This window comes from Fukomys damarensis, unplaced genomic scaffold (genome assembly GCF_012274545.1).
Source record: "Fukomys damarensis isolate Sample0158 unplaced genomic scaffold, DMR_v1.0_HiC HiC_scaffold_36, whole genome shotgun sequence".
Lineage (NCBI taxonomy): Eukaryota > Metazoa > Chordata > Mammalia > Rodentia > Bathyergidae > Fukomys > Fukomys damarensis.
Genome location: NW_022900948.1, coordinates 29,751,674 through 29,763,973, shown reverse-complemented (window position 1 = coordinate 29,763,973; position 12,300 = coordinate 29,751,674). Strand labels below are relative to the sequence as shown.

The 12,300-nt window shown below is 51.8% G+C and overlaps 1 protein-coding gene across 5 annotated transcripts in view; it reads right to left on the bottom strand.

Moving 5' to 3' along the window:
• Rgs3 (regulator of G protein signaling 3) overlaps positions 1 to 12,300 on the bottom strand; it is a 97,480-nt gene that overhangs the window by 36,734 nt on the left and 48,446 nt on the right. For 4 of the 5 annotated variants that reach the window (XM_010639408.3, XM_010639412.3, XM_010639410.3 and 1 more), the window contains 6 exons: positions 11,979 to 12,069; positions 11,328 to 11,383; positions 5,136 to 5,217; positions 4,159 to 4,264; positions 3,030 to 3,381; positions 1,460 to 1,499 (listed from right to left, as the gene is read on the bottom strand). In XM_010639408.3, coding sequence (XP_010637710.1) covers positions 1,460 to 1,499; positions 3,030 to 3,381; positions 4,159 to 4,264; positions 5,136 to 5,217; positions 11,328 to 11,383; positions 11,979 to 12,069 — 727 coding nt within the window. Of the gene's footprint in view, positions 1 to 1,459; positions 1,500 to 3,029; positions 3,382 to 4,158; positions 4,265 to 5,135; positions 5,218 to 8,765; positions 8,915 to 11,327; positions 11,384 to 11,978; positions 12,070 to 12,300 lie in introns of those variants that run through there. The other variant, XM_010639411.3, reaches the window with a different exon arrangement.

Sequence of the window (12,300 nt, the reverse complement as noted above, 5' to 3'; positions counted from 1 at the left end):
ACCATTGCTACAAACATGATCACTTCCTTGCTTGTCCCTCCCAGGGCTTACATGACTGTGCCTTTCTTAGCATTATATTCTCAGAGGGGAATGAAGACATAAATACAGGTTGGGAGCAACCCCAGAGGCATCTCTCAGCCTGAGAGGGAGTTGATCCTCCTCTACCCAGTCAGTGTCCATGTGCCCACAGCAGCTGACACAACTGTCTGGCACCCTAACTCCATGACTGAAATCCTACTGAGCACCTGCTATCTCCCAGGCCTGCGTCTCGTCCAAAGAAATATGCCAGGCCCAGCCCTGCCTCTAATGAAGTCACCATTTAACAGTGACATCTTCACTCTAACCTAATGCGCCACAACTAAAAGGTTTTTAGACACTTATTGTTGAATCATGATAAGACTCCTCCCTAGAAGGAAGTCAGTTTTATTTCTGACAGGCCCAAAAGCCCAAAGGCCCCCAGAGGGGAGAGAAGGGAGATGCCTTGCATCATCCGTCCATAGCCCAATTGGAGCCCTTTCCCCACAAAAGACACAAGCACTCTCCCAAGTATCCACCATAAGAAATGTGTTCCTACAACTGATAGAGAATGGCAAGAAAGCAAGTCGGTGAAAGGCTGGAAAGGGGCCAGTCTCAAGGAAGGAGGTCAAGGGCATTCTGCAGGCACCACAAGAAGGGCTCAAGCACAACCTAGGTGGGCATCAGGGGCCACCTGGCAGGGCTGGTTCAGCTTTCCAGGTATTAGCTGGACTTTCAGGTCGAGCTCTCCAGCAGGTATGTGAGGGTCTAAAGGAGTGCCCAGTGGAGACCGATGTCTCAGGCTTTCTTGGGGAAGAGACTGGTCTGGAGTCCCACTTCTATCCCTGGGCAGAATTTAAAAGCCAAAGGAGAAGAATCCACTCAAGAGCAGAGACCTCTGTGCCATGCAAAGATGAACACCGTGTCACATGGCACAGTATTCAGGTTATTGCTCACGAACATGTTCTTATGCAATCCTCCCAACAACCCTCTCAGAAGGAATTACTGACTCATATTATAGATGAAGAAACTGAGGCTCAGTAAGGGCACATGAGTTGCTCAAGGTCACACAGGAAGAGCTCCAAACCAAGACCTCTAGCTCCACATGCACAGCTCCCGTCTATGCTGGCCCCACCACGCTGCCTACAGCACCTGGCTTAGATGTTTGCTTGGTAAAAATGGGTGACACTCAGCTGAATGCCTGAGCCCTGAGCACCCTGTCTCTCAAAGGGCTCTGGCAGATCCTGCTCTTCCTTCTCAGTTCCAGCTTCAAAAACATTTTGAGTGAGAGAGGAGAGGAACCAGGAGGAAAGAAGGTCTGTGTCAGCATGCTGGGTGACTGTGACTCCACCTCCTCTAAATTTGGAGGAAGAGGCTGGGCCAGGCTTCACCTGAACTCCACCATCTCCTGGCTGTGTAGGCACAGCAGTGGGGGATGGCTCACCTTCGGGGATGGTGTCCTCCTGGTACACAGGCCGCAGCAACTGCAAAGGAAAAATAGGAGAACCAGCTCAACCTCAGGAATGGGGCAGAATGGCCTAGCAGGCCGGTGGACACCAGACCTGGGAGACGAGACACGAAGAATCCTAAAGCACAAGAAAAAAACAGCAGTGCTGCTAACCAGCCGAGGAAGCGGGGTTGGTGAGAACACAGAAGCTCAGGAAACAGGAGTCAGAAGAGGCTTTATGTACCATGAAGTCTAAGCCCCTTGGCAAGACCTCAACAGCCTGTTCCAAAATGTACTCCATGGATCGCTGAAATGGTACGATCCCAACAACCACACTATAAAGGATGCTTTATTGAGGAGAGTCATTGGGGAAGTTTGGGAAAAGCTATCTTAAACAAAGTTAAACCACCTTTACCGCAGGATGCCCTCAGAACCTCACCACCTTTACCGCAGGATGCCCTCAGAACCTCGACTAGCCTAATGTACACTGGGAATTTTCCCAGATGGAAGAGAGTACAGGATTTTTCCCCAACTCCTGTCACTTCAGAACACTTTTTTGCCCAGAGTGTCTCATGGGACTAACGTTTTGAGGCATATACTCCATCATCTGACCATATAATCATGCACTACCTAATTTCATACCTCCTGAAACAGGGGACTCACCACCTACCAAGGTAGCCCATTCCACTGTGGACAAGCAAGGCTGATAGAAAGTTCTTCCTATATGTACACCCAAGTTTGCAGAGGCACAGTTTGTAATAGCTAAAGCTTGGAAACAACCCAATTGCCCATCAACTAGAGACAGGATAAAGAAGATGTGGGTTTGTTTTGTTTTATTTTTAATAAAATGGAGTACTAGTCAGCCATACAGAATGAGAAGCTAGAGACATTTATAGCTAAGTGGATGCACATTGAGGCCATACTCTTAAGTGAAATTAAGAGGACACATGTGTAAATACTGAATAGTTTCTCTGGTGTGAAAAATTAAAAGGGTAAATAAGGTTCAAGTGGTATTAATGATAATGTGAAATAGGAAGAAAAGGTCTAAAGGAGTAGGGGAAGTGGAAAAGGTAGGGGAAAGGAAATAAGGGAAAAGAAAAAAATATGAAAAAAGGAAAAAATGGAAACAAAGTCTTTGTAAATAGGGAAGGGTAAAGGAGGCGAAGGGAGGGCAGGGGATTTGGGGAAAAAATAAGAACCAAGGTGGATTATGTAAAGGTACAAGATCCCAATGATGAATGTAACCGTATTATTTACCTCAAATGTACCAATAAGCTTAATGAAAAGAAAAAACAAAGCAAGCGCTTCCTTCATATGAGCTGACATCTTCCAGCCTGCACATGCCCTGCTCCTGGGACTGTGCCCTGAGGCTGCACAGGCCCCTCTGTACTCTCTACCAGGACACTCCTGCAGAGGCCAGAGCTGGCACAAATGCCATCTCCTTGTTCAACACTCCCAGCCCCTTGCAGACTCCTCAAAGCAGTTCTGAGACTTTGAGACTTCCTGACTCCCACAGAGACACCCGCCCCTTGAAACTCTTCCCTTTCCCCATACCAGCTGCCCATACCTGGCTCCCAGGGTTCAGCGGGGCCAGGATGATGTAGTTGGGGTCGGTGGGGGCAGTGGCACGGGACAGTGCAGGCAGGGTGTGCTGGCCCCCACACTTGCCCACCTCGGTGTAGCGCTCCCAGCCACCGAGCAGCAGCCCATCCGAGCTGTCACACACCAGGTGGCAACTGTGGCGCTGCTCAGGCCGTGCCTGGGCCCCGTGGGTACAATTCTTCTCCCTCTTGTTGGGGGGTGACAGGAGGTCGTGTGTTGACTTGCAGGAGGCCCGCCGCAGGACCCCGCCATCTGGCCCCGGCTTGACTTGGGGGACCATGCGCCACACGAGCAGGATGATCTCTCCAGGGCAGCTCCTGGAAGGTTGGGGAATCACACAGAGATGAGTCTAGGGGAGACGAACGTCAGCCAGGGTGGGGGCCCTGCAGGGCAGAGAGGAAGAGGAGGAGAGGAGGAAGCACACACAGCGGACAGGCTCCTAGTATCAGGGCAGGAAGGGATATGAGAAGCCACTTAAAGCAGACACAGTAAAGGGGTCTCGTGGGTCAACTCTAACTTAAGCTCACTTAGTAGTGGCTGAGAAAGACCCCACAGCCAAGGCCAGGTTCAACAGGAAAGAGCACTATACTCAACTCATGGGCAAGATTCAAGCAAGAAGGAGCAAACACATCACCTCAATGCATTCCTCATCTAGCCATCTCAGAACCAACCGTAAGTGGACCCATTCGGATCTTACTTCACGGGGTTGTTCAGAGGGTCCAAACATTTTAAAGAATTTTTTAATGTACAACTGAAGCACATGCAACATCTATGCATTCTTAAAGAAAGGGCTTAGCTCTCAGGTGGCAGCAATAATTAGCTAACGTGGAAAGTGACCCCCTGGTGCCACATTAGGAACCACAGGGTCTGTTGAGAGAGAGCTCCTTCCCTGCTCTTTGCTCTGAGATCCAAAACTGCTTGGAGACTGAACCTTCCTTTTCAGGCCAAGAACCCGATTCCCTGAGGAGCAAAGTGGATTGCTCACAGCTGGGCAAAGGAGGAGCTGGCAAGAGCAGGGCAAAGCAAGGCAATGTGCCCAGGCCGGGGTGGGAAATCTATGTCATCAGTCCGAGGCCACCCCCTGCCCCTGTCACCGGATCTCGTGGGCCAGCTCCACACATTTCCAGTGCTCCACCGGCCTCTCATTCAGTTGCAGCACCGTGTCCAGCTGCTGCAGCCCTGCTCGCTCTGCTGGGCCCCCTGCATGGACAGAGAGAAGCCATTCAGGATCACTTTCTTCCACAGTGACCTCAGACAAGGTCCATGCTTCTTCTGTTTCTTCGCCTGTGAAATGAGGGACCCAATCTGGTGGCTCTCAAGAGCCAGGAAGTCAGATACCCTCAGCCTTCAACCCTTCCCACCCTTTCTCATCCCAGCTCCAGGTCACCTCTCTCCCCAGGCCCCGCCCCTACCCAGGGCCTCCTGGCCCACTTAGAACTCTCGCACGCTGCCAAGCTGCCCCGCTTCATTCATCCTTCCTACCCCATTCATTGGGCACCAACCCCATGCCATTCCTGTGTAGGCACTGGGCGTAGCCTGACCACTAAGCCCTGGCTTCTGCCCATAAGATACACACTTTGTGTGACAAGAAAAAGTCCACTTGTGATAGTATAGAAGAGATGACTGCTTTTAAATGCTAATCAGGTTTATAATATGATGAAATACTCATTCCAAAAGAATTTGTAAATGACTCATTTTCCCCCAGTCATTACAGAAAATCAGGTTTCATTTGTTCCTATTCAAAATGATTGGCAATCAAAATATGAAAACCTATTTTTACTTTGAAAAAAAAAATATTGTGGGTAGGTCTGGGGTTTTAGCTCAATGGCACCACACTTTACTCGCATGCAAGTGTAAGGTCCTGAGTTCGATCCCCAGTACTGGAAAAAAGATGTGGGTATGTTTTCATAAACCCCAGTTTCATCTCTGGCCATTTAAAAATATTATTCTTTTCATTTGAAAACCCAGGAGCCCTCCAGTGTGGGGCTCTCCATCCAGTTCCATTCTGTCTGCAAAGGCCAGGTGGTTTGCAGGCAGGCAGGGCTTAGCATCCTCCAAGTGATGAACTTACCAGAATCTACAGCTTGGACTCGGACTGGAGAGTCACAGCAGATGGTGAAGCCAAAGCCGTCCTCACCTCTCGGGATGGTGATCTAGAACACAGTCCTGCCCAGTCACTCCCAAAAGCTGCAAGGCCGGGATGCCCACAGACCCCACCCAAAGCCACCCTCCTCTCCAAGGGAGTCAGTCAAGAAGCAGCTGGTCAGTCCTTCGCTGTCCCTGTCAGCCCAGGCACCCTGACACCCGGTTGTGGGCCAAGTAGGGAGAACGAGGGCTCAGGTGGTAAACCTCAGATGATGCAGGGAGACCCAGAAACGGACAGGGGCCTGGGAGGGCAAAGCTGTTCTGCTGAGCCCCAACAGCCCCAGGCCTCTACCCATAGCCCATGACTCTTCTACCTCCATGTCGCCATGACTCACTGCCTGCCTCAGTCCTTTCTTCCTTTACCACAAGGGTCTTGAGCCTTTGTGCTGAGGATACAAAGACAAAGCTAACCTGGGACCTTCCTTACCCACAAAAAAAGGAAAACTGGGCACATTCACTTGGCCATAGACCAAGGGTCAGGGGAAGAGTGCTGGGGGTTTCAAGGTAGTCACAGTAGTTGTCCCAGGTGAGGGGACAGGCAAGGGTGAGACAGGTCTCTTGGGTGGGCCTGAACTAGCCACTGACCACTATGCCTTCTGAGGGCTGTGGGCACCGGCCGGATCACAACCTTGACTTGCATAGAGCCTAGGGAAGGGTCCTGCCCTCTGGCTGTTCTTTTCAAACCAGGACACAATTACTGAGCTCCTAATGAATGGCAGGCTCTGCTGAGGTACCAATCACAAGGCCTTGGTCTCCTGAGGGTCACAAGAGTACATGAATCTCTCCAAAGCAAAGCATGGTATGATAAGCAATAGGTCAAAACAGAGGACTACGCCACACACAGGCCTTTGTGCTTTGATGTCAGCCACCACCTTAATGATGGAAGACACTAGGGAAGGACTAAGTCAGTGAGGGTGGGCTGGCAACGGCAGCATCCCCGGCAGAAGGATGCAGGATGCAGCATGGCCACCTGCTCACTCAGGCTTCTAAAGGAGCAAAGTCAGCAAAGGGATTTCTTGGGTTCCCAAGAGACTCCCTAGTGGTGGGGCTTAGCACGGGCCCTGGAAAGCCACAGGGAAGGTGTTCCAGGCAGGCTACGGAAACACCAGCTCAGCAAGTCTGGGAAAAGCCAAGGGTGTCAGCCTTGTTGGGAGAAAGCTTCACCTTCCATCAAGGGTTGTCTCTTGGGGCTGAGCACCAGCTGTCATCTGCCTGCTGTCGCATAGCCAAGCATGAGGAAAGGGAGCAGGTAGGGACCCAGAGCCACCAAGGCCCTTGGAAACTGCTGGGGCCCCTGAGGCTCTGCTTCCCACCAACCTTGGGCCTGGATTCAAAGCAAGTTTGTAAAACAGGAAACCTGACAGACAAGGGGAAGGGGGAGGGGGCAGGAAAATACTCTGTTCCCATAAGAATTCTGGGAAAACACACAGCTAAGACAGGAAGAGAAAAAAATGGAAAGAAAGAAAGAAAAACAAACCCAGGAGTGAGTGTGGAAAGCTAGAGGAAAGGAGCAACCACTAACTGCCCAGCTCACCTGAGGTAGAGAGAAGACATCAGGAGCCCCATCCCCTCCGGGGAACCAGGGTGACTTTTCAGGAGACTTTCAGTCCACCCTTCTGCCCATGTGGAAGCTGGATCTAAAAGCCATTCTAGCATTTCCACAGCCCTAGTCCACCATGTGCTGTGACTCCTTCTGCCTGGCTAACAGGACTCAGCCCTCTAGATTCTGGGCTAACTGGATTTTGGGGGTCACCCCAGAGCTCCCACACTCCAGGTTCCCTGATGCAGGCAGAGGCAGGAGCCCCCCAACTTTCGAGAGTGCAGGCCTAAGAAAAGCCAGACCAGGGAACAGAACAACCCAGGAGAGGGTAAGCTTGTTGGGGTGGGGTTGGGGTGGGGTGGGGCTGGGTAAAGGAAGCAGAATGATGCTCCCTGCAGAGGCTGCTGTCCAATGGGCCTGTGGGCCGGTCGACCCCCACAGCGCTAAGGAGAAGACAGCTTTAGCACCCCCAATTAACTGAGAAGGTGCCAACTGAGGCCCCAAGTAAGTGTCCCTCCCACAGCCCTCTTCTCTGACTGAGGGCCTGGGGTGGGGTGCTGTCTTCAGGGCCACCCTGGCTCTTGAGAGGCTGCCCTTCCTGTGGGTGGTTCTTGCACTTTCCTGACTCCCCAGTCTCAGCCATGCTGGCAGCTCGTTTCTGTTCTCCTTCCCAGACTCAGAGGCTCTGTCTGCTTGGATTTTATTCCCCAACTGTCACCAGAAGAACGAGGTAGACACTGAGAGGTACCTGCCATGCATCGGACCACTTACACTCACAGCATCAGCCCTGAATGTCACTGTTCCTATTTTAGGGACAAGGAGATCAAGGCTCAGAGAGGCAAAGTGACTTGCTCAAGCACCACAGAAACAGGAGATTGAACTGGATTTAGGACCAGGTCTGACAGAAAGCTTGTTGCTGGTTTCTAATGCAGGAGTTCTCTAAAGCTCAGAGGTCCTAGAGCCCCAAGTCCACCCCACACTCATGCCTGGCTGCCCCCTGTCCACCAGCATGCCCCGGCTTTCTTGCCCATAGGCCCAAGGAGACCAGGGACTTCATGACATGCTATCCAGTGCTCTCCCACTCCACCAATCTGCTACCCAGGGGAGCACAGAGCAGGGCTTGCAGGACAGGACCTGAAGGCTAGGAGGGCTGGAGAGAGGACACTTGGTCCCCTACCAACAGGTGCCATGCAGGGGACCCAGCTGGGAATCTCCCAGGGACCTACACACTACCTATCAGAGGAGTCAGGATCTAGATTCCAGTCTGGTCATTAAAGCAAATAGAAGGATTTCTCTATATTTTAAAATCAAAACAATTTCTGTGTTCCTTTCCAGCTTGGAAACTCCCCAAATCTGGACAGCTCTTGCCTGTTACACTTCCCTGACCGTATCCCTTTTGATAAGAAAAAAAAAATGCAATTCCAAAAAAAGGCCCAGGGACTAATGGGACAATCACTATTGTATGGCAAGAGCCCTGAGCCACCTCAAGACACCAGGGTGGGAGAGAGGAAAGTTGTGTGCGTTCATGTACACAGAAACATCCCATCTCACACGCAAGCACACACCAGTGCACTCAAAGGACCAAACCGCACTGCCATCCCATGAGAAGCAGGAAAAGTTAGCAAAAACACATAAGCCCCCTCCAGAAACACCCAGCTGCTCAGCCACTAAGCCATTTGCAATCTTAGATGGAGGTGTCCTTTTTTAAATCCATACTCCCTCCTCTGATAAAAAGCAGTGGATATCTGCTGCACAGTCTCTCCAAAGACACCACCCAGCCAGCCGTTAGGATGACACAGAGCCAAGCCTCCTTGGCCCCTAATGTGGGGTGGCAGGTAACAGGCTGGACCTTAGGTCCAGTTCCTACCTTTACCCCCTCCCCAAAACCAAACTGTGCTTGCAGGAGGCAGGTGGAGGTGAGGAAGGCCTTGTGGGAAGACAGGTCCTGCTCCAGGGGGCCCCTACCCCAACCCCCATACCTCTTAGGTCCCCTCCTCCGAGGGGCCAAGCACCCACCTGGCGGTAGCGACGCTCGGAGCACACTTTACAAAGCCCATTGAAGCGGTTCATGGCTGCGGGTCCTGCCTCAGCTGCCGCCCCATGAAAACCCAGCTCTCCCCCCAGCCTCGGGGCTGCACTGCGCCCGTCAGCCTGGCATGACCGCTCTGGGAAGCCCGCCCCGCAAAAGAATGGCAGGAAATCACCTCTCACCTCCCCAAGCCCTGTCTGCGCTGTGTGCCTCTGCAGATAAGCCCAAAGGCTTCCTGAAACCTCAGAATGACAAGGAAGAGGGAGAGTTTTATATTAAAATTCCTGTCAACTAGTTAGTATTCCTCAGGCTTGGCGGGGAGAGGGCGCCTTTGTTCTGGCTGCATTCTCCGCCATGGGCCACTTTGTGATTCCAATGTTTTCACAAACACCCCTGCTGCCCTGCCGAGGAGAACCCAGGCAGAAAACACACCCTGCTTTGCTGACAACGGCCTCCCCTGCAAGTCCCAGGGTACCCAGTAGCAAATCCAAGGGACTGACCCAGCCTAGTGACTCCAAGAACATCTTAGTGGAGTTGTGCCTGCGGACATCCCATCTCAAGACAGGGAGCACAAAACTTGTGGAGGCTGAGGAACACCTACCACCTAGGCGCTACTTCAAAGTCAGTTTCCTTGTTATGTAAGGGGCAGGCCGCATGGAGGATCTGATAATCCATGAGCCACGAAGTCAGGTGTGAAAAGGGCTTCCAAATCATCAGATGACCCAGGCTCCTCATCCTATCAGTGAAAAAACTGAAGCCAGAGAGGTTAAGGTCACACAGCAGGACAGAACCCAGGCCCTGATTCTTGCCTGGGAGTCCTGGACAGCAGCACAGCATAAGCCCAGCCCCTGCCCACCTGGGAACCCCTGGAGAATCCCCTCCACCCACACATCCTACAGCAGAGGATGTGCCCTGCTTGGTCGACACGTGAACTGTAGGCAAGTGACCCAGATTTCTGGGACTCTGTTTCCCCACCTGCACCATGCAGTAGTTAAACAGGTGACCACCAGTGGCTCTCCACAAGCCTTTGGCAATCACATCCTCTTTGCGGAGCCTGTGGATATCTCTGAGTGCACAAACCCAGGAAAATCCACTGCACCTCAGAATGTCTCCAGGAGTGCCTGGCTGCATGCAGAATCCAGCACAAAGCAAGCCTTTCCAGAGCCACCAAGAAACCTGCACTGCTGGTGTCCATGTAATTCCCACGAGTCACCACAGCAGCTGCCTGGTCACCGTCCTGTCTATGCTCAGCAAGGACAGAGAGAGGGAGGAAGATCTTTTGCAGTTCCCTTCTAAAGCCAGAGGAAGCTTTTTTGTTTTTGCACAGCTGGGGATAGAAGTCAGGGACTGGGGCATGCTAGTGCCAAGTGTTGTGCCACTGAGCTATACTCCCAACCCCAGAGGAAGCTTTAAACTCTGAAAGAAACCACAGAAAACAGATCTGGAAAGTTACTCTCACACTACACTGTTCAGCACAGTAGCAATTAGACACACATGCAGTTACTTAAAATGAGACAGCAGAGGGTATCAAAAATGTTCAAAATACAATATTATATGTGTCTGTATATGTGTACACCAATTTCCCAAAACAAATGCAATTGCTATGTATCACAAATATTTAACAATTAATTTTCTGGTACCGGGGAATTGAACTGTGGACCTTACGCTTTTGAGGCAGGTTGCGGAACCACTGAGCTAAATCCCTAGCACTACCAATTAATTTTTAAAAATGAAATTGAAGCTGATATTTAGTTCTTCATCAGAGCTCTAGACAATGCTCCACAAGGGCTGGGCCTCGGACGAATTCACAGCTCTGTCCCTGTACCCAGCACCAGGTCTGGCCCACACAGGTATAAACGTGTCATGAATAAATGAGGGAAGGAATGAACTGACTCAGAGGTGAAAATCTTTATAGATTACAATACACCCACAGGTAAGATGTTACGGAACATGTCAACACCACATCTTCCCAGCTAGGCCACACACAGGTGGGAGCATGGCTCAGTACACTCCGGGAATTGTCACACCTTGCTTAGAGCTGGCCTCCACCTCTCGCTGGCTGTGTGACCACAGACAATAAACCTAACCTCTCTGAACCTGTGTCTCCTCATCTGTAAGATAGGGCACCAAGAGCTACAGGGCTACTGATCACTGGGAGTTTGCTTTTTCTTCTCTCAGTTGCTAGAGAAAACCATAGATCATCTGCCACCGCATTCTGCAAGAGGCCTGCCGAAATTTGGAGAATTCTCCCAAATCCCCATGTGAAGTTTCTCTCCAAATTCTCTAGAATCTATGGGTCTCAATTTCAGAATCACAGCTTCCTCTGACCTCAGCCAGCCTCATCTGAAAGGGTGATTCAGCCACAGTACCAAGGGAAGCAGTTGGCCTGGGGGCCTTTGAGAAGTGAAGCACTCCGCTGTAGAGGTCAAAAGTCCTATCAGAATGCACCATTGCTGAATTGCAAACAGCAAATTCTGCCTTCTCTAGAAGTCTCCCAGGCTGAAGGACTGACAAGGGGCACCAGTTCCACGCAGGCTGTCCCCACCTACCTGGAGTCTCTCCCCGTTCTCAGTGTCTCCACCTCCTGGCATTCTTAGCAGAGGGTCTGGAAGGTGACAGAGCAGAGTTAGAAAGCTGCTGGTGGCATAGGAGGGCCCATTCCATGACCACCCAGGGGACAAGGCTGGGCAACAGGGCCATGTGGCTGCCCAGCCCACTCCTGCCCTCCAGGAAATATGGATGCCCAAGGCCTGGGCCAGGCATGGGTTCAGGAGTCAGGGCTGCAAGTGGGAAGGACAGAACTAAAAAGAATGCCAAATCCAAGCCCTGAGCCTCAGGGATCACAGCAGGTCCCAATCACCCTGCCTACAGAGAGCTGGGTGCCCCAAGGTCAGGAAGGCAGCAACTTGAGTAATGGATTCTGGGAAGAGGCCCAATCAGGAAGCTCTGGAACCCTCTGTGGGCAAGAGGTGGGGAGAGCTGATCAGGTAGGGTCAGGCCATAACCCTCTCCCGAATAAGTCCATCGAGATAAACAATGCTGTCCAGGACACGAGCAGCCAGAACCCTGCTTTCTAGCGGGTGCTCATGAAGTCTTTGAACCTCACAGTCACAAAACACAGGGACAGATGCTACCGTGCCATGGAGGAAGGAACTGGAGGAGGGGAGTCTGGGGAAAAGCAGAAAAGCGGGTACAGGCACCTCTCAGGGGCCGCAGCCGCCTCCTGGCCACCTTCAGGTGCTTGGTCCAGCCCATGTCCTCTCCCAGCAGGTAGTACCAGCCACTGATGTCCTGTCACAAGAGAAGGAATGACACACTCAGAAAAGGGAGGCAAAGAGCTCGGGCCAAGCAGCCACCAACTTCCTTCGAAAAGCAGCAGCTGGACACCATCCCTCAGAGGACAGACACACCCCAACCTCCCTGCCCAACGCTGCCACATCCACACCTCCAGGAAGCCTTTCTTGATGCTCTGGACAAGACTGTCCTCCCCTCTGCTGACTTCCACGGCCTCTCATACTTGGA